Raw genomic sequence first — 19,601 nt, forward strand, 5'->3', positions numbered from 1 at the left:
GACCTTGTGAGTGCAGATTTTTTTCCCCAAAAACTCAGTTCATATTTTCCATTAAAAAAGCAGTAAGCTTTTTATTATATACTCATTTTGTTTTCCTACCTAAGGCCTGATAATAAAAGAATACACTACAAGAAACAAAGTTATTGAATTTATGCTGTATTTCAAAATAAATACACAACCATAGATTCATCATTACACATTGACAATATTAATGTGCATAAAGCACCCCCCCAGTGACCTTTGAACTTTGTCATGTGCTTGACATTAGTTTTCAAAAAGTCTTGTTTTGGTCTACTTAAAATTGAAATTTAGAGTTGTATTTTTAATGAATGCACATTAAAAAAACTTGTCCAGTTGGTCTGGAATGAATGGATTTTGTTTTTCTGTTGATTCAACTTGATTCTGCTTTTCTGCTTATGATGGACAGGATTTACTGTGTAAATTCAGTGCAGTATGGTGAATTTGATTTCATTGTGAAATGTTGTTGAAATTACAGTACAATTTTGGTATGTGTCGGGTCTTCCATGACACGAGTCATGTCATTTGGATTTGCAGAACTAAGAAAGTACATTTTGAGGAAATTCAGGATGCATAAATTCATGTATATTTATTACCATTATTATTACCAGCTAAAGAAGACATATTTATGCACTGTCACTTGCATGCTCACAGTTGGAGGGACCCCAGCTTTGAACTATATTATATAGTGTATGTCTTCTATTGCTAGCTTAACATTGTATCAAAATAGTTAAACAGGCAAAATTGCAAAGCAGCTATTGTATGACAGTCCATTTAGCCAGCGGAAATAATACTTTTTCGTTGTCTTGCCTTATTGGCTCAGAGGCTCTTGGTTTCCTACTAAAACCTTCAGTTGTATTTTTTTCTCGAATTTAGTGTTTTGACTGTCTTGTAAAATGTACATGCAATAGCCCTTGGCCTCAGTATGCTTTTTTTCTGTGCTATTTTTATAGACCCTAGAGAACACTGGTTATAGTCTGAACCATTCTATTCGTGAAATGATATGAATATTTCTCCTAAATAACCGTGTAAATGATCAGAATATATTTTTAATTACTTCGTTTCTCATGTTTGTTGTTGACATTGCGAATATCATGTTCATTCGTTTGTTTGTTTGAAAGTTTCATTTGTGACTCAGTGAACTCGTCCACATCATTAACTTTATCATCTCTACTTTCCAGTGGACAAGACATATTGTTTTGTTCATCCACCAACAAATCTAATTAACCAAATGCTAAAGCTTCCACTAAATGAGCATACATCGTTGGTTTATAAAGTAGTTCCTAATACACTATATTATTTTAGACACACATATAATGCAGTATGAAAAACTATTGAAAAATGCTGCACAATTCGGACAGTGTAAGGTTAACAGAAAAAATGAGCATACAATATGCTTGCTTATAAGGTGACAGATATGGGTCTGTGCAGTTTGCAGTTGGACTCATCTTATAAGCGAGTATATATAGTACTTGATGTTTTCTGATGCATACCATCAAGTCTGTATCTTCATTTTTCAGACAGCTTGAAGGAAGAGATGGCGACATCGGGAATTTTAGACATTGTGAGAAAGCTGACATCCCATGAGGATACCAAAGTGCAGGAAGGTGCTTTATCCCTTCTAGTGCTAGTTGAGGACACTGCAGATGCAGATAGATGATTTAGGCCTTGGTACAAGAAAATTTAGAATTGGGACTGTTGAAAATATTGAACTTGGGAGTAATGGAGCCACTGAACAATCTCAGAGGAGTGATACGAGTTATTTCATTTACTCTAAGCTAGAGTAAATACAGGGTACAATGTACATTCTGCTGAAAAGGTCTTCGATTAAATATAATGTCACAGTTTTGTATTAGTATGTCTAATTTTCCTGTATATGAGAACTTGTGGACAACATGCATGAAATTCTGCTGGTTATTGCCAAAAATGTTTTTCATATTAGAGTTTGGTTTTCCTAAAATGACCTCTGACTTATAAAGATCCTTAATTTATAAAACAGAAACAGACTGTTGGAATCAGAATCAAGGTTCTTAATCATGTACAGATAAAGGAAGCATGCAGTGTCAGATCATCCATATGCATACATGTTAAAGGACAGTTAACACAGTGTGATATCACAATAGGTTTCAAAGTTGAATGACATTTAACCCAGCTTTAGCAAGAATTTGTAGATTTGCATCTATTTTATATATTATAAGCAGAAAAGAAATCCTCTTCATTTTGTAACTTGATTATATATGTTAATGATATGTGACAACATTGGTTGTTTGTTTTTTTTAAAAAGAATATGTATGCTAGAAAAGGATACAAATTTTTATTTAAATATTGGAAATTTTCAGTATATCAATTAAGGTTTTAGCTCCCCTGGTCATAGACCAGAAGAGCTTCTGGGATTGTCTGTTCCCCATCACATTTTGCCATTAGCACAGTTTTGTTATCTCTGCTCCTGCGAAGACTTTTTATGATGTCTAGCTGGTCCAAAATGATAATTGGTCTGCACAGACATCCAGTATGCCTGCCTTGGATGGTCATATAAACATCAGGTTTTCAGTAAGACAGCATGATGTCTAGCTAGTCATTAATGAAGATGGTGCAAATCTGACCTTCATTATTACCACCATAGCAGCCATCCTGAAAATTTTATTTTCTCTACTTCTCCTGAATGGGTAGTCATAACGGCATGGAGTTTTCACCAGAAGGCTTCTTAAATGAAATGATTTCCCTGGACATCAAATATAGCCACCACAGTAGCCATCATGAAAATCTTGTATCACTACTTCACTGAGTTTTCATTAAAAGACTTCCTGTAATGTCCAGTTGATTCTAAATGAAAATGGTGCCATTGTGACATCCAATATGGCTACCACAGCAAATGTGGCTTTTACTGGAAGACTTCTTATGTGTCTTGTTGGTCTTAACTAAAAATGGTGCCAATTGGATATCCAGTATGGCTGCTACAGTAGCCATCTTGAAAATCTTACCACTGCACCTCATAGATTCAAAGTCATATTGCCATTGGGTTTGCACCAAAAGACTTGTTATGATGTCTAGTTGGTCCTGAATGAAAAAGATGTCATCTGTCATCCAGAATGGCCACCATGTCAGCCTTCTTGAAAACTTGTTATTGCTACTCCACCTAATTGAAGGTTATATATCAACATGGATTTTTCACCAGAAGACTCATTATGATATCTAGTTGGTCCTGAATGAAAATGGTGCTGATCTGACCTCAAAATATGGTCATCACAGCCATCTTGAAAATTGTATTGTCACTACTCCAAAATTGAAGGTCATACCAGCCATCTGTTTTCACCAGAACTTTTATGGTATCTATTTGGTTCTGAATGGCAATGATGCTGATCTGAAATCCACTGTGGCCACCAAGGTAGCCATCTTGAAAATCTTAATGGTGATATTGACATAGGGTATTGACCCAAAGATTTTTAACGATATCCGATAAGTCCTAAATGACAATAGTGCCCCACAGACATCCAATATAGTTCTCACCAAAAAACCTCTTGAGAATCTTTGTCATGGATTCTCCTGAATGGATGGTCATTATTGGCTTGTGATTTTCACCAGAAGTATCCTAACGGTATCTAATTTACCCTAAATGAAAATGGTGCAAATCTAGCAGCTAAAAAGGAAAGGATCTTTTCTTGAATTTTGGAAACTATTTTTCAGAGTGTATAGTGTCTGTTCATTTGAAAGGTTCTAGTTTTAGTAAAGACAGAGGAGTCTACCTGATAATTTGGTATGTATTGACTTTTTGTATTGACTTGCATTTGGAGTAAGGAAGAACTATTGATTTTGGAGTTACGGTCACCATTATTGAAAGAAGAAAATTGGTTTCTATGCAAATGAAGTTCTTTACCAACTTCATTTACGAAGTTTTATGAATGGTTTACACTAGGATTAATGAATGACCATGTCAATTTTGGGGTAAAATGGTCAAAGGCAAGTTTGCTGTGACTGAGAGAAGATAATTGATTTCTATACATTAGCTCATGTTCTCTACATACATGCTTACTGAACTTTGTATTTGGCTTGCATTTGGGTTAATGAAGAAGCCTGCTGATTTTGGGGTCAAAAGGCTAGACATCAAGATCACAATGATTGAAAGATGACAAATGGTTTCTACGTGATAGCATTGTGTCACACAGACATGGATTAAACTTTGTGAATAGTTTTTGCTTCAGGTAAGGAAGAAGCCAATCAATTTTGGGATGAAAAGGTCAAATGTCAAGGTCAGTGACTGAAAGCAAAAAATATTGTTTCTGCACACACAACAATTCAGTTATCTACCATGTACCTTCACAAGTTTGTGGATGACTTATGTTTGGAAAGAAAGAAGCCTTGGGTGTCAGTGGTCAATGGTCAAGGTCACTTTTTGGAAGAAGACAAATGTTGTTACCTAATAACTTCATTACCATGACCAGTAGGTCTAGGTCTAAGCAGTTTGCAGTGGACTCAACTTTTGAGCATGTATATATGGTATGTGTTTTCTGTTAACTTTGCGTGGTAATTGAGATATGTATTAAAGTATTTTCTCCTGGTCTTTAACATACCATATATACTTGCTAATAAGTCAAGTCAGACTGCAAATAAGAAAGATCCTGATCTGCCATAGCATAATGTTACCGCAGATCAGGGTCTATGCTGTTTGTTCTACCAATTTGCTTCTAACAAACTGCAGATACCCAGATCTGCCAGCACAATATGTGCCAGCAGATCTGTGTCTTTGCAGTTTACTCTTGGACTGGACTTATAAGTATCGTATGTATGCAAATGATGGAATCTTTAATATCTATCTTTAATCTATGCAACTTCCGCTCGGTATTCTTTAAACACAATACAGTCCTCATATATTTAGGGTGATGGTATAACTATCTTGGTCTATGCAGTGGTATGGATAAAATAATCCATTTATAATATGAAGTAGATTTTTATACCAATATTGGAAGTATTCTAACATTATGACATGTTGCTTGTTATTCTGTCATTTGACCTATCAAAAACTGTCAATCAGACAGGACTAACTTTTAGTGATGTCAGTAGGTCAGTGACCAATTAGATTGAGGTAATATATGAGCCATGTGAATGGTTGCATCATTTCCGAGGTAGCTGTTGTTTGTTAGAAATCTGTTGCATAATGGAACTCTGACATATAGACAGTTTTATATATGTACAATCTCTGCTCATTGTAATAGGCATATTGTATAACTATTGCCAAAAATATGGATAGTGATCTAGATATAAATCACAATACATGCATTAGAGAGACATTGAAGGTTAAAAGAAACATGCATAAAACCACTAGTGTAAAAAAGCAAAATGGCAGACTGAATGTTGTTAAGGATGCCAAGTTTTAGGCTGTCAGGTTAGGGAAAAGAAATGGTGCCTGTTGATATAAATGCATGATCAATACCTTCAAGTTTGTGTGACAATCACTTATCTAGTTTCCAGAATTCAATTTTTGTATGATACCTTTAAAGACTTATTTGCTAAAAAATTTATTTATTGTGTCATGATTTTTAATCAACATTTCTTTGATGGACAAATAATTAGAAATCATGTTTGCTTTTGCTCTCTGAATGGACTTGCAAACCAGTTTCTGCAAAATTAGATGGATATTTTGTTTTTAAGTGTTATTGTTCATTCATTAGAATTTCAAATAATGTTGTCATCAGATTGTGATTTGTTTGATTTACATTTGACAACTATTTTTTATCTCACCTGCAATGCATAGGTGAGAGACATAGGAATAACTTTTCTGACAGCACTGAGGTTGTTATAGGCATCAGTGTTAAGTGTTTGTATTTAGCTCAGTTACTCTGACACCACTGTTTGTTCAGTCATTAATCTTCATGGCTGTATTCATATAAAAGAATACTACTCATCACAGACAAAATTTTGTCATGGTGACCAACATTTCTGATTCCTGCAGTTACATTTCAGTTATGCATTCATGAAACTTTATGGGTGCTAATATTTGCCATCAGCAAGAAAGAAGGTCACAGTGACCTTCTTATCATGTTTCAACAATTTTGAAATTTTGCATGTCTTTTGTGTACAAAAATGTTATGGGTATATTGATATTAGAAATATAAATCACCACAGTGACCTCCTGTTACGGTCGTGTTGATCTTTGCTATGTTCTCCTGACTGTAGAATATCTTTGTATTATTCCCATGGTGGAGAATTCAAGACTTATCATTCATTAGTATTTGCATACTAATGAAATGCATTCATTTTGAGGTTATTTTTGGCCACGTACAGTTAATGATTCTGTGTGCCAGTCTATGTGTGGTCACGTACAGTTAATGATTCTATGTGCCAGTCTGTGTGTGGTCACATACAGTTAATGATTCTGTGTGCCAGTCTGTGTGTGGTGAAATATTTAAAGCTGTATTTAAAAGAATGAAGGTCACTGATTGGCTGAAAATATTTACCCGGGTTTCAAAAAGTAATTTTGTTTTTAGAAGAAGCCGTCTTATGGATGAATTGTAGGAATAGTAGGTTTGGAACTAATTCTGTTTCCATTTTATCACTATTGAGGTAGTTACTCATGGATGTAAATAGACTGATTTCTTGTGGGCAAATGATTTTTGGAGTGGACACCAAAAAATTACTTTTTGTTCATAAAATAAGACAAATACCATACAAATTTCATCATTTTGAAAGTTCAGTCTTGGATGGAACTTGCATTGAATGTAAGCATGCACTGATAGTCATTTCATGAACATATAGTAAGACATAACATTTACGATACATGGGAATTAAATTAGTTGGCTGTGCCCTTTAGTACTTCTTTTTTACAGCAATGAGTTTTAGTTTGGCCAAACATTTTGAACAGATATTCAAGGAACTGCATTGTATTGCATCTTTTAGGCAGCACAGTTTTTAATGCTAATCCCCAAAAATATGTCATAAATTCAAGTAAATAAATATATGATTAAGTCTCAATTGTCAAAATTGGAATTTTCCTGAGTTTTGTCAAACTGCTACATGTAGCCCCACCCCCCACCCCCCCAAAAAAGGAGCCACTAATAATGGTAAGCTCAGTATCGATAAATATTAGTATCTCTCTTTTGTTAATAAGCAAATAATTTATGATAATGTAAATGGTCCAGAAGATTTTTTCCTTTGATAATTGATAATAATTTTAACTTTAAACTTCATTAAAGCTGATTGTAATGCATGGTTTCTCAAACATTGTGAATATTGAATTCCTTGAAGCAGGCAGAGTTGCTTCTGAGATTTATCTCCCTTTTCTGTATCAACCACTGTAGATGCATATCTTGCATAAAAAACATTGCCAGTGATCTCCCTGTAAAGGAACTGAGTCAGATGCTAATGGTATTCTGTAAGCACATTCAGTGGAATGATTTCTTGTAAAACACATAACGACTTGGAACCCTTGTAACAGTTGCAGATTACCTCTTTTTGTAATATCCTTGTTGCAGTCTGCATTTTCATTTCACTTAGCATATTCACTAAATACCCTCATATGATGCAATAAATACATCTTTTTGAATATTGGGCATTATGAGGGAGTACATTTTTTTTTCTTCAACAATGTTATCAATTTATCATTGTAGGAGATTTTCAAATGGAAAACAAATCACCATATACCATGAAATGGTAATCATGAGACAGCAATGCATTTTGAAGTGAAATGCTTAGGGCTATGAATAATTAAAATTAATTTACTGGAATTTGAAGAAGAAAAAATTAGTGGGGGGTGGGTAGAAGCCTAGATATGCATGAATTGTACTTGATAGGCTTTGAAACAAATACCATTTTCATTTTACTGTTGTCAATGTACATGTACTCCAAGTGTAAATGGGTACATTTTTTCTGGACCCAGTTTTGACAGCGGTTTTTCAGAAGATTTTATTTTTCTCTAAAATGAGCTACACATCATTTGACCTTTAGTTAAGTTATGTGTTCATATAGCACGTATTCGTACTACTTATCCATCTTAACTTTTACCTATAAGAAGTTTGTACTATGTCAATAATAAAATGCTCACAGTTCTTTTTATAATGTTTTGAATGTTTGCATTAATTTCAGTTTTTCAGAAGATTTTATTTTGAGGGTTTCAGGAGAGAATATTGTATTTTAATAGCATGAGTAACCTTCAATCGTATTTCAATAGCGTAAGTAAACTTTTGTAAATTATTATTCATTATCTTATGTTGTCCATGACCAACATCTTGATCAGGGTCCCCACTGTCATGGAAAAATGTTGATATGGAAAGTAATGGAAAATGACCAGAAATCTAAACTCTTCCTTTACTTGTTTGCCAGTATGTTGTGTTAAAGTGGGTGAATAGGAAGGCTTGAAGGGAAAAAGGAGGCCATCTTGAAAACAAAACTGATTATGTTGATATCTTTCCTATCATGTTGATCAGTAATTATTATCATTATTTCCTGTGCACCAGTCCTACATTCCAGCCTTTTCATTGTAAACATTAAAGCATTTAGTAATGGAAAATTAGAAATTTGTCATGGAAAAACTATGGAAATATAATCAGATTTTTGTAGGAACCCAGTTGATATTTTTGACTTCTTCTTTTGTATGAATTTTGCAAAGGAACAATGGTTCATCAGTGTTGCCTTTGATATTATTGCTTTGAGAACCTCCATGTTTCATTTCACTGACATGTTTTCCATCTTGGGTTTTCATCAAGAACCATGCATATTTCTTTGCTAACTATTGTAAAACAAATTGTTTGGAAATCTCAGAGAAATGTATTCTATATTGTTTAATTGAAAGACAATTATTGAAACATGATAGACCAATGTAGCTAAAATATCTTACTGGTTGATGCTTCTGTATAAAATATTTCAAAATTATTTTGTAAATATTTTCTTGCTTGTGTTTGGATTGACTTTTATGCTCTTCATGTATTTATTATGCAAAAAGTTCTCGTACTGAATAATCAGAATAATTGTTAAAGCAATTGACCTTCAGTTAGGTTCTATATTGTGTAAATTCACAGGTATAATCCTCTCTTGAAGTGAAACCTTTACCCCACATAAAATACTTTAACAGTTCCTGCATGTCACATAATGACAGTATTGTATTTTTAACTACATTTGCAATTTATGATGAATATTTACGGCTGAAAAGTATTACAGTTGAATATGTGCTAAAGACTAACTCGGAGAGAAAATCTGCCTGAAAAGACAGCAAAATTTGTTTCAATATGGTCAGATGATCAAAAACAGTAGTAAAGGGACACCTGTTTTCAGAGACCACTTGTTGGCTTGCCATATGTGATCTCATCAGACAGGTTTAACTCAACATGGGATTGGAATATGCCCTTAATTTTTCTGTAACCAAAACAGCACAAACCATCATCTATAAAGAAGAACATGAAAAAGTTAACCTGCAACTTTTGTGGATTTCATAGATTTCATGGCCAACAAACCACAATCCTTCCAAGATCCACAAATTTAGGTGCCAAAGAAGATATCATTTTTCACAAAACCATGAAACAGATACATGTACTTGCAAAAATTAACTATATGTACACACAGTCAGAGACATTCATATCTATATTTACACACAGTCACAGATATGCATATCTATATGTACACACAGTCACAGACATGCATATCTATATGTACACACAGTCACAGACATGCATATCAGTATGTACACACAGTCACATACATTCATATCTATATTTACACACAGTCACAGATATGCATATCTATATGTACAGACAGTCACAGACATTCATATCTATATTTACACACAGTCACAGATATGCATATATACATGTACAGTCACAGACATGCATATCTATATGTACACACAGTCACAAACATTCATATCTGTATTTACACACAGTCACAGATATGCATATCTATATGTACATACAGTCACAGACATTCATATCTATATTTACACACAGTCGCAGAGATGCATATCTATATGTACACACAGACACAGACATTCATATCTATATGTACACACAGCCACAGACATTCATATCTATATTTACACACAGTCACAGACATTCATATCTATATTTACACACAGTCACAGACATGCATATCTAATGCATTTCAGGCATGTTCTTTTGAACATGTTTTTCTTGTATGGAAAATAACATAAATTATTACCCATCTCTGAATACCTGTGGACCAAAGAATGATCCCAATATTTCCTGCACATCTGTGTAAATATCCAACAGTAATATTGCATAGAGTTGCATATCTACTAACTAAACAAGCTAAATTCTCAAAATTCCTCCTTTTTGTTGTTGAGTTTTTGAAGAAATTTCCACAAAAAAGGCAAGAGGAAAAGAGTAAATTCTTGTTATGCATCAACATAACGACTAATCTTTGCATTAATGGTTCAATAGAATTCTATAAGCGAAGTAGATGGAGATGCAGTGTTGAGCTGAATTCTCAAAATATGCCTTTTTTCAACAATTTTCTAGAAATGTACCCAATAATTGGGGAAAGGATAAAAGTGAAACCCCATTGTATATCTTCACCAACCAAATATCTAACTTACATAGTTTCATTAAAATTCTCCAAGTAGTTTGGGAAGAGATGTAATGACAAACAGAATTCCCAAAATATCCCCTTTTTGGACAATTTTGCAGGAAATTTTTACAAAATGAATAAGAGGCAACAAGTTAAACCTTTTTAACAAATTCATATCTAGCCTTCAGAGGTTCAGTAAAAACATGGAACATTCTGAGAGGATAGGGGATGATAAATTTGAATCACAAAATATCTGTTATTGAATTTTATTTTAAAACAAGTCCAACAAAATAGAGCAACGGAAAACTGTCAAATTCATTATGCATCCACACCAATGACAAATCTTTTCTACAAAGTTTCAGTAAAATTGTTTAAGAAATGTGGGAAGAGAAGAGGTGATTAACCTGTTTCCTATAATACTCTTTTATGACAATTTTTCCAAAACTATCTCCAAAAACGGGGAAATAAAGTAAAACATATTTCAGATCTTTATCAATTATATATCTAGTCTACAAAATTTCATTAAAATCACAACTTTGGAAAATAGGTGTCGTTTTTGATAACTTTTATTAAAAAAAGGTCCAGAAGTTAAACCTTACTGTATGTCTATGCTACTGACACATGGTACCTACAGTTTCATTCAAATACTCCAAACATTGCATGAGAGAGTGATGATGAACTCCTTTTAAGACGATTAAGAAATTTCCTTCAGAGTGGAATCACAGAAAAAATTAAAACCATATGCACATCTACACAAACCATCCATCTAATCTACAACATCAAGTAAAAAATGTCTAAGTGGTGTGTGGAAAAAAACAGTAATGACGAGTTTTGTAACTGACAGAAAGACTGACGCATTGGGACAAAGACAAAATCTCCGCTCTTTGTTGAAGAGCAGGGAGAATAAATTCACAGTATAGTCTATATCAAGTGATAAAAAAGTATATACAACTGGTAATACTTAATCTGTTTGGAAAACATTTTGATCTAGTCTTGACTTTAAAGCATACAAGCATGAAATAACTGAGAAGCTAAACTTTACAAATTTACTGTGTCATGGCACTAACAGTCAGTTAACAAGATTATCAGATTTCTACCACAATTCTATGAATCCATCTCCTACTACCAAAAATATATGGGAAAAAAAATGAATGCTCCCTCTATCAAACTTGTTTTTATGTTACATTCAGCTTCTGAAGTAACATGTTTTCAGTATTTTACTTAACACAATGTACCATCTATGTCAGTGTCTGTGCAAACATAATGTAGATTCTGTGTTGTACTTACATTTTTGTATTTGCTCTGGTTTTGTTTGTGTAATCATCTTGTGTGGTTTTGTGCCTTTAAAGAAGGAATCTATAGAGTCAGAAAGCTTTTTGGCTGGCTTCACACCAGTTTTGCATTGTTGTTTGTCATTTTTCTCTCCTATCTATTATTTCTATGACCAACATGATCTTGTTTGATCCATGCTTTTGGAAAGACTTATTTGCAGTGTGATATGTTGTTGTTGTGGGTTTAACACCATTTTTCAATACATGATGGGTTATTCATGGCAGCCAGTATAACTGGGGGGAGGACGAATCCAGGAAATTTTGTTACATACCCACATTAGTTGAGCTTGATATGTAACGTGTGTATATATATATATATATATATATATATATATATATATATATATATATATATATATATATATATGTATATAGTTGCTAACTTAGATGGACAATCATGATTTGTTAAAATGTTTCACAAGACAAAGTTACCGAGTTTATATACAGTTTTATCCTAAGTAGATTATAAACTGATATGTACCACTGTCAGAATTTAAAAAAGTCCTTTTTTGAGGGTGGATTTTGCACATACTATTGTTATGACTCTATGGTCTTAAAGTAGAAAACAGCGAAAACCAGCAAGTTTTGTAAAATTCAACCTAAAATACAAGTGAAAATGTAACAAAAACAACTTATGGTATTGCAAATTAAATCCCAAATAATCCTATAATTTCTAACACAGTCCTAATGATTAAAGTTGTGAAAATTTAGTGGTATTCCAAAATAAATGCAATGTGGAAGGTTTGATGTGCCTTTGATGGTCTAAATAGTAATGATGTGCCAAGTGTCTTTTGTTGAATCACAATAATAATATCCAAGAATATATCGTTATTTGAATGTCACTATAAATCCAAGTCTTTGTTTCCAAGAATATAATATTAGATGAGCACTTTGTATTTCCAGTGAATAAATAATTTGAATAAATACATTCTAGCCCACATAAAATACTGGACACAACAATAAGACTATTTCTGCTTCAGATGTTATTGCAGGAATAAATAACCTTTACAGTAAACAAGATTTTATACTCATACCTGACCTAGGTCACAATTATTATTGTATAAAAATAAAAATATTCCCTAATGGAAAATTTATAATGTAATTTTTTTTTTAAAAAAAAAAGGGTTCACAGTGTGAATTTCTGTCCTATGATTTTCTGTCCTGTGTGCTTGCCATGACTATGATAATACAAACTGAATTTTTGTCATTTCCTGTCTCATGTGTATTTGTGACTTTTTGTCCTGTGACTTTCAGTCTGTTTACCAAATTTCCGAATCGCACACCCAGCCTGGAACTACTTTAACAACTTTAAATATTCAGTGTGTGTGTGTGTGTGTGATTTGGATTTTTAACGTAGCTTTAACAAGTTTTCAGTCATATCGCTACGATGTCTGCAGTGTAACAGTTTAAAGTGATGTCTAGAACTGGGGCATCATGCCGCATACATGTAGCATGATGTCCCACCCAGTCACATTATCCTGACACCAGGCCGACCAGTCCTAACACTAACCTCTTGATACAGAGCGCCAAGCGAGGCAGCTGTTAGTACCATTTTTGTAAGTCTTTGGTGTGACTCGGCCGGGGATCGAACCCACGACCTCCCGCATCTGAGGCGGACGCTGTAACTACTAGGCCACCGGAGCGGTGAAATATTCAGTAAGAGTCCACTGACAAAATACAGGTAATGACTTAATGACATTTTAAATTATTCAACAATATTACGTTTCTTATTTTAAGAAATGCAGTCGTATGGCCCTTGAACTTTTTACCTCTGTGAAACGTCACAAACAGTGATGGAATCGGGTCAAAATTAGTACTTCCAGTTCAGTACCCACGAATGTAGTTCTAGTCTATTTTTAGAACATTTTTTCCTCTCCCTTTAGCAGAGGGGGCGAACCCTACAAGCTTATAGAGGGTTCCAAATGCTAAAATAAGGCCTCCATCGATTCGAGAAAAGAAGTCAATTAGAGGGTAACGATAATTACCGGGGGAAGGCCCAATTTTGCTATCGCGGCGTTCTGAACGACCTTTTTTTTGTTTCGATGGGGGTTTTGGTTTACGCGACGAACCCAACTCGTTGTCGTCGCCCCCTTCTGCTGTTGTGAATTAAATATTTTAAGTTAACAATAATGGCCAACATCGGAGAAGCACATTCCGCTAGGCTAGCTCGAGAGCGACTAGAAGCAATAAAAAAAATTTCTTCCTGTAAGAGATTCTGTGAGACAAAAATTACAAGAGCAACAAGCTCAGAAGAATTTGTAACAGGTGCAGAACAATTGTTTAAACCCGTTACAACAGCTACTGAGAAAGCTGCGGCGATCACTAAAGAAGCTTTACTGGGAGATCCTAGCGACGAAACAAAAGGTATTCTTCCAGTACTAAAACAAACTGTCGCGCAGACTGAAAAAATTGCTAGAAGAACTAAAAAAAAACAAAAAAAAATTTTACGAGGCCTTCCAACTGATATAGCTGCAGCTCAACCCGGTAAAGAAGTACTTGAAGGCATTGAGCAAATTCGTACTGAACTCGCGTCTAAACCAATAAAGGAAAATATTGGACTGATTGCAAAATTTAGGGAGGATTTTGTTGAAGGTTTTAGAAATACTAAAAGAGAAGAATTGCCTGAAAAAATATTAATTAGTATATTTAATAAACCTAATATCTTAAAATCCGGTTTTGAAGGAGTAGCCGACGAGAATCTTATTAAGTGGATATATCGCATATATAAAAACAAAAAACAGGCCAGAGATGATGATTTAGAATACAGAAGTCTTGATGAAGAAATAAAAACCCTTTATAAGGAGAAAATAAAACAACTAGAAGCCCAGCGGGAACTTTCTTCACCTCTGCAACAGATAGAACAACAACAGTCTTCTTCGCCAGAACTTAGAAAAGAGGAGTTTCTTAAAAAAGCAAGATCCTTACTTAGGAAAAGCACAACAGAAGGAGCAACTGGCAGTGGTTTGGGAATTACTTGTCCTGATAATATCATTAACGATGTATCACGGTTAGAAGTTCTCATCGGAGGAAGACGTGCCGGAAACAACTCTCCGGAAATCATTAATGAAGCCGCTGATATTTGCGAGCGATTATTTCGCGGCGGCATCATGGATGCTCACATTTATCGAGAACTTATTGATGAACTTGTTGACAGCGATTAGATAAATAACAATTAAATAAGTTGATCATACATGACTCATCATATGTCTCAACGAGTCAGAGTGGTAAATTCGCGATATCCTGTTTACAGTGCATATTATGGAGATGGACTTGGAAATGTTATTCAAGGATTGTTTACAAGAATAGCTCCCAAGGCGGGGCCAATTGCAAAACAATTATCGTCAAAAGCTATTGATGTTATTAGAGATAAAGCTTCTGGTGTAATCGGTGATGCTGCCGGTAAAGTGTTTTTGGCAATCAAAGATAGACTAGCACGATTAATACGTAGAAAGCCTCCGCCGGTAAAATTACCAAGCACCGCGGACATGCCCGCAGATGTTAGCAAAATAATAAACGAAAATGCAAATCGAAAACTAGCGTCGCTGATACCTTCCAAAGAAGTAGAAAAAACTATAGCTTCAAGTTTAATAGCTGGAAGTGGTCTTCGTTTTAGATAATAATACATTACAATAAGATGTTTCAACACGTATCCAACGTAGCATTTGATATGGATAAACCAGTCAGAAAGGATGAATCCTTGCGCGATTATCAATATTATTCCTATGACGCAAAGACACCCAACGCGCAGGGGAGAATTGAATTTCAAATTCATAATACGAGTAGATATTTTCTGCCTATCAAGTACGCTAATGGCAGTCAGAGTTAAAAAAATACCATCAACGAATGCACAGCAAAGGTAAAAAAATACAAACGGCGTGTAACCATGTTAGACACAATAGTATATTCGGTGTCAGCGTTAGTTGCATCTACGGGAGTATTATTATCAGCGCTAACACCAGTGACAACTGAAATCACAGCTACCGCTGTGGTCACAATTACAGTTTCAACATCAGCGACAATTGCAGGAGTTGCTAAAATTATCGCGAAAAAAATATCCTCGTGCGCGCTAACAAAATTGCACGAGTATGAAAAGTTAAACAGCGCGGCCACGAGCGCCTACTCGAAATTGTCGTCGCTGATATCATCCAGTCTCGATGATACAACAATATCAGATTCCGAATTCGCCGAAATGGTAAAGATGTACAACGATTATACTCAACGTACAAAGAACTTCGATTTAAAACGACAGCAGATAAATAACAATGTTAATGGAATTACTTCAGCAGATAGTCGCAATTACAAGCCCGGCGCTTACATCTTTGTTAACAGTAACCTCAACTAAGCCAGAATTCAGTATTAATTTTCCAACTGCGATTCCAGTAAACGAGATCGCGTTAGAACAATTATGAGTATATCACAGTTGGCCCAATATCAGATCAGCATCGTTTGGTGGATTGCCAGCAAATAATTCGTTTGTGTTTGCATATAAAAATAAACCCGGTGGCACGCCAGACTGGAACGTCATTGGGTTACCAACCGGGTCTTATCAAATCGAAGAAATCAATGAGGAATTACAACGTCGAATAAAAAATATCACAACAAAGGAATTTGAAATAACAATAACTGTTCATGAGCCAACGCTGTCTTCTGCCATTGAAATAAGCACCCCAGACTACGCCATGGATATATACAATTGTTCGATCAGAACAGTGTTAGGATGGCCTGAAGTTGCTCCACCGGCGCCGCCAACACCACCAGCGCCGAAGAAGTCTAATTATATCACTGACAATAAGTCATATCATAAAATTACACCGCCATACAAACACCATCTGGATCTTATAAAAGGGGCAACGTTGGGTAGTAGTATTCGCTTCTACAGCAAGGGCGATATTTTTTGGGAGTTTATTTATCAACAACTAGACCCCGAAGTTGTCTATTATATTACCCTAAGAGAGATTACTAAATATTTTAGAGAAATTAAAGAGTTACATAAAACACAACTAGAGCGACTACGGCAGAGCTTCCAAGAACATCTTTTTGATATAACAAGTTCACACAGTGAAATTATCACGCGGATTGAAATATTAAATCAACTCGTATCCGACATGGAGTATATTAACCAGCGAGTAATTCAGGCAACAATTGATCATACTGACGACGAATCCACTCACTATAAACAACAATTTCTAACTGCATACTCGTTAGCAGAAGCCACGCTGCCGAAATTTAAATTTCCCGGGTATAATGCAGACGAACTCAAAAATTCTGTCAATGATCTAATCAATGAGTTCTTTGATGACATACTTGCACAACACAGAAAAACACTACCGGAGCCAACTATCCTCAGACACAACAATAGCCCAACCGGAGAAGGCCGGCATGTATCCCCGGGCATCGTAAACATCACCGAAGTGGTCGCGGTCAATCTTGTATGTGATGTCATTGATGGCAGTTACAGCACGGACACGACAGTATCAAATCAAGCTCAGCAAGGATTTGTTCTTTATTCATTTACTCCGAAAGATGTACCACCTGAATTTCTGATTGTGCAAGAGCCGATCAATCCGGTCTATCTACGATGTCATAATCCGTGGCTGACCAGAATAAATTTCGCGCTGACAGACCAGCGTGGGAATCTTCTTGATTTACCGAATGAAACACTACATATTAGTCTGCTAGTGAAATCGTAAAACGATTTTCAGTCTTAAAGACTTTTAATCCTAAGGATTTCCAATCGTAAAACGACTCTCAGTTTTACAGTAAAAAATTAATTTTCTGCAACACTGACAAATTCACTGAAATTTATAGAGAATTTACTAGTAAAAATCATGCGAATTTAGTAAAAAGCAAAAATAATATTTTTTTTTTACTGACAATTAAACAAGCAAGTATTATATAATGTATCGCCGTGTGAAATGTTTCATACATAATAAAGAACTTCTTGATAAAGCTGCCAGCGGGGAAAAAGTTACCCCGGAAAAAATAATTGTTGATGTATACGGGAATGACGATTTTATACTGACTGATACGCAACTACAAGTATTAAAAAAAGATCATATTGTGATCGCGCATTGCGGTATACATCAAATCCTCGAGTATATACGCGTATTTAGATCTTAGATTAGATTAGATTTATATAAATCTCAAATATGTACCACCACACAGATGTTTTCGTGTATGACAAACAAGCGCTCGAGCAAGCAGTTAGGGCTGCATTTGCACAAGAAGAAATTAACGTTAAATTTATTACTGACGAATACGGAGGCGAAGACTTCTTACTAACACAGCAAAAGTTAGATAGTCTCAGAAGCGATCATATTATTTCAATTGTATGCGACAGAGATCAAATTCTCAATTATGCGCACTCCTGCATTAAACCCGGCCGATTAAGGGAAACACTATCTCGCTGACGAAATCAACGAGGACAAAATCAAGGCAGTAAAAAAAAGTGATATATTTTTTACTTTCAATTTCACTTCCAAGTACTTGACTTCTAAGTAAATCAAAGTGAGATATTTACTTCCTTGATGCTTGACTTTGTCAAGGTGAGGTATTTACTTCCTTGACTTCGTCATTGACTTCGTCAGCGGACATACAATCCTTTAACTTCCTTACCCGAGTATTTATTATCTTTTTCATTTCATACTCTTGAGCTAATTTCAGCCTAATCTTTTCAATTGCACGAGACAATGAAACAAATTTATTTATTTGTGCTTCTTCTACTGTAGCCAGCGATTTATACGAATTATTTTGAATTCTTTTTATAAACCGATACTCAGCAGGAAGAATATAACGCCCTGCGCATTTAGCTTCATGTAATGATTCAAAATCAGACATAATTGTTTCAGGATTTAGTGATATATTAAATCTGCGCTCTTCTAATTTTTTAATAGCAACAATCACATCATTGATATTTTCGTAATATTATATATTTAAAAGAAAAAAATAAACAGTAGCCATTGATGAGCGGTTAGTCTTGCATTGGCTTATGGGTCTCCACGAGGTCCTTTCAGACTTGAGATTTTTTACTTCCTTGATTTTGTCAAGGTGATTTTTTATCTTTCAGATTTCTTATCTCGGTCTTACAGAGCTTTTCTGATAGCTTCTCGGCATCCTCGTGATTGGTTCTTTTGGCCATATTTTTTTTGACCGTAGAGCTTTATACATCCAAGGCTACTGTTTATTTTTGGGAGCTCCATGTACATACCCCCCAGATCGAATTCCCAGGGGTAAAACACACACCCACGATTAGACGTGGAGGAGATATGTACACAAGGGGCCCCCATTTTATTATAAAACCCTATAAATTGGGACCGTCGACAGTATGTCTGTGACGAGATTCGAACATGGCATCTGATAGAGTCGGGTCGAGAGCCAAACGCGCTACCACTGTGCCACTGTCTAATCTGATAATACAGGATTTAAAAATTATCATATAGGTAACTACTGACAACGAGTTAACAAATTCTGAACTGGAATTTAAGTTGGATCTAAATTTAAGTTCTGAATTGGATTTTAAACAGCGAATCTAAATTTTAACACAGAATTTGAAAAATACTCGTACTCGTAAACGCGGAAGTGTTAAAGACTGTGACTCAATTGTTATACTGCTCGGAGTGTTGCGCAATCACCTTGACAAGGGGGGAACTAATTGCATGAGATATACTTAACTGAGTTATCTCTCATTACAAATACTCGGATTTTAGTGAAGTAAATAATGAAAAACAATCCTGCGTTTATATG

General features: G+C 34.9%; 1 protein-coding gene and 1 pseudogene across 3 annotated transcripts in view; one reads left to right on the top strand and one right to left on the bottom strand.

The window, feature by feature from the left end:
- LOC149802935 (rap1 GTPase-GDP dissociation stimulator 1-like) overlaps positions 1–11,921 on the top strand; it is a 203,764-nt gene extending 191,843 nt beyond the window's left edge. For 2 of the 3 annotated variants that reach the window (XM_089952449.1, XM_089952450.1), the window contains one exon: positions 1,539–11,921. In XM_089952449.1, the coding sequence (XP_089808575.1) occupies positions 1,539–1,678 (140 nt within the window). In that variant the 3' untranslated portion in view covers positions 1,679–11,921. The remainder of the gene's footprint in view (positions 1–1,538) is intronic. The other variant, XM_089952451.1, reaches the window with a different exon arrangement.
- LOC149802937 (small nucleolar RNA SNORD36) lies at positions 5,865–5,927 on the bottom strand (annotated as a pseudogene).
- Positions 11,922–19,601: the final 7,680 nt, after the last annotated feature.

Source organism: Sinohyriopsis cumingii, chromosome 3 (assembly GCF_028554795.1).
Source record: "Sinohyriopsis cumingii isolate HCF-2022 chromosome 3, ASM2855479v2, whole genome shotgun sequence".
NCBI classification, from domain to species: Eukaryota; Metazoa; Mollusca; class Bivalvia; order Unionida; family Unionidae; genus Sinohyriopsis; species Sinohyriopsis cumingii.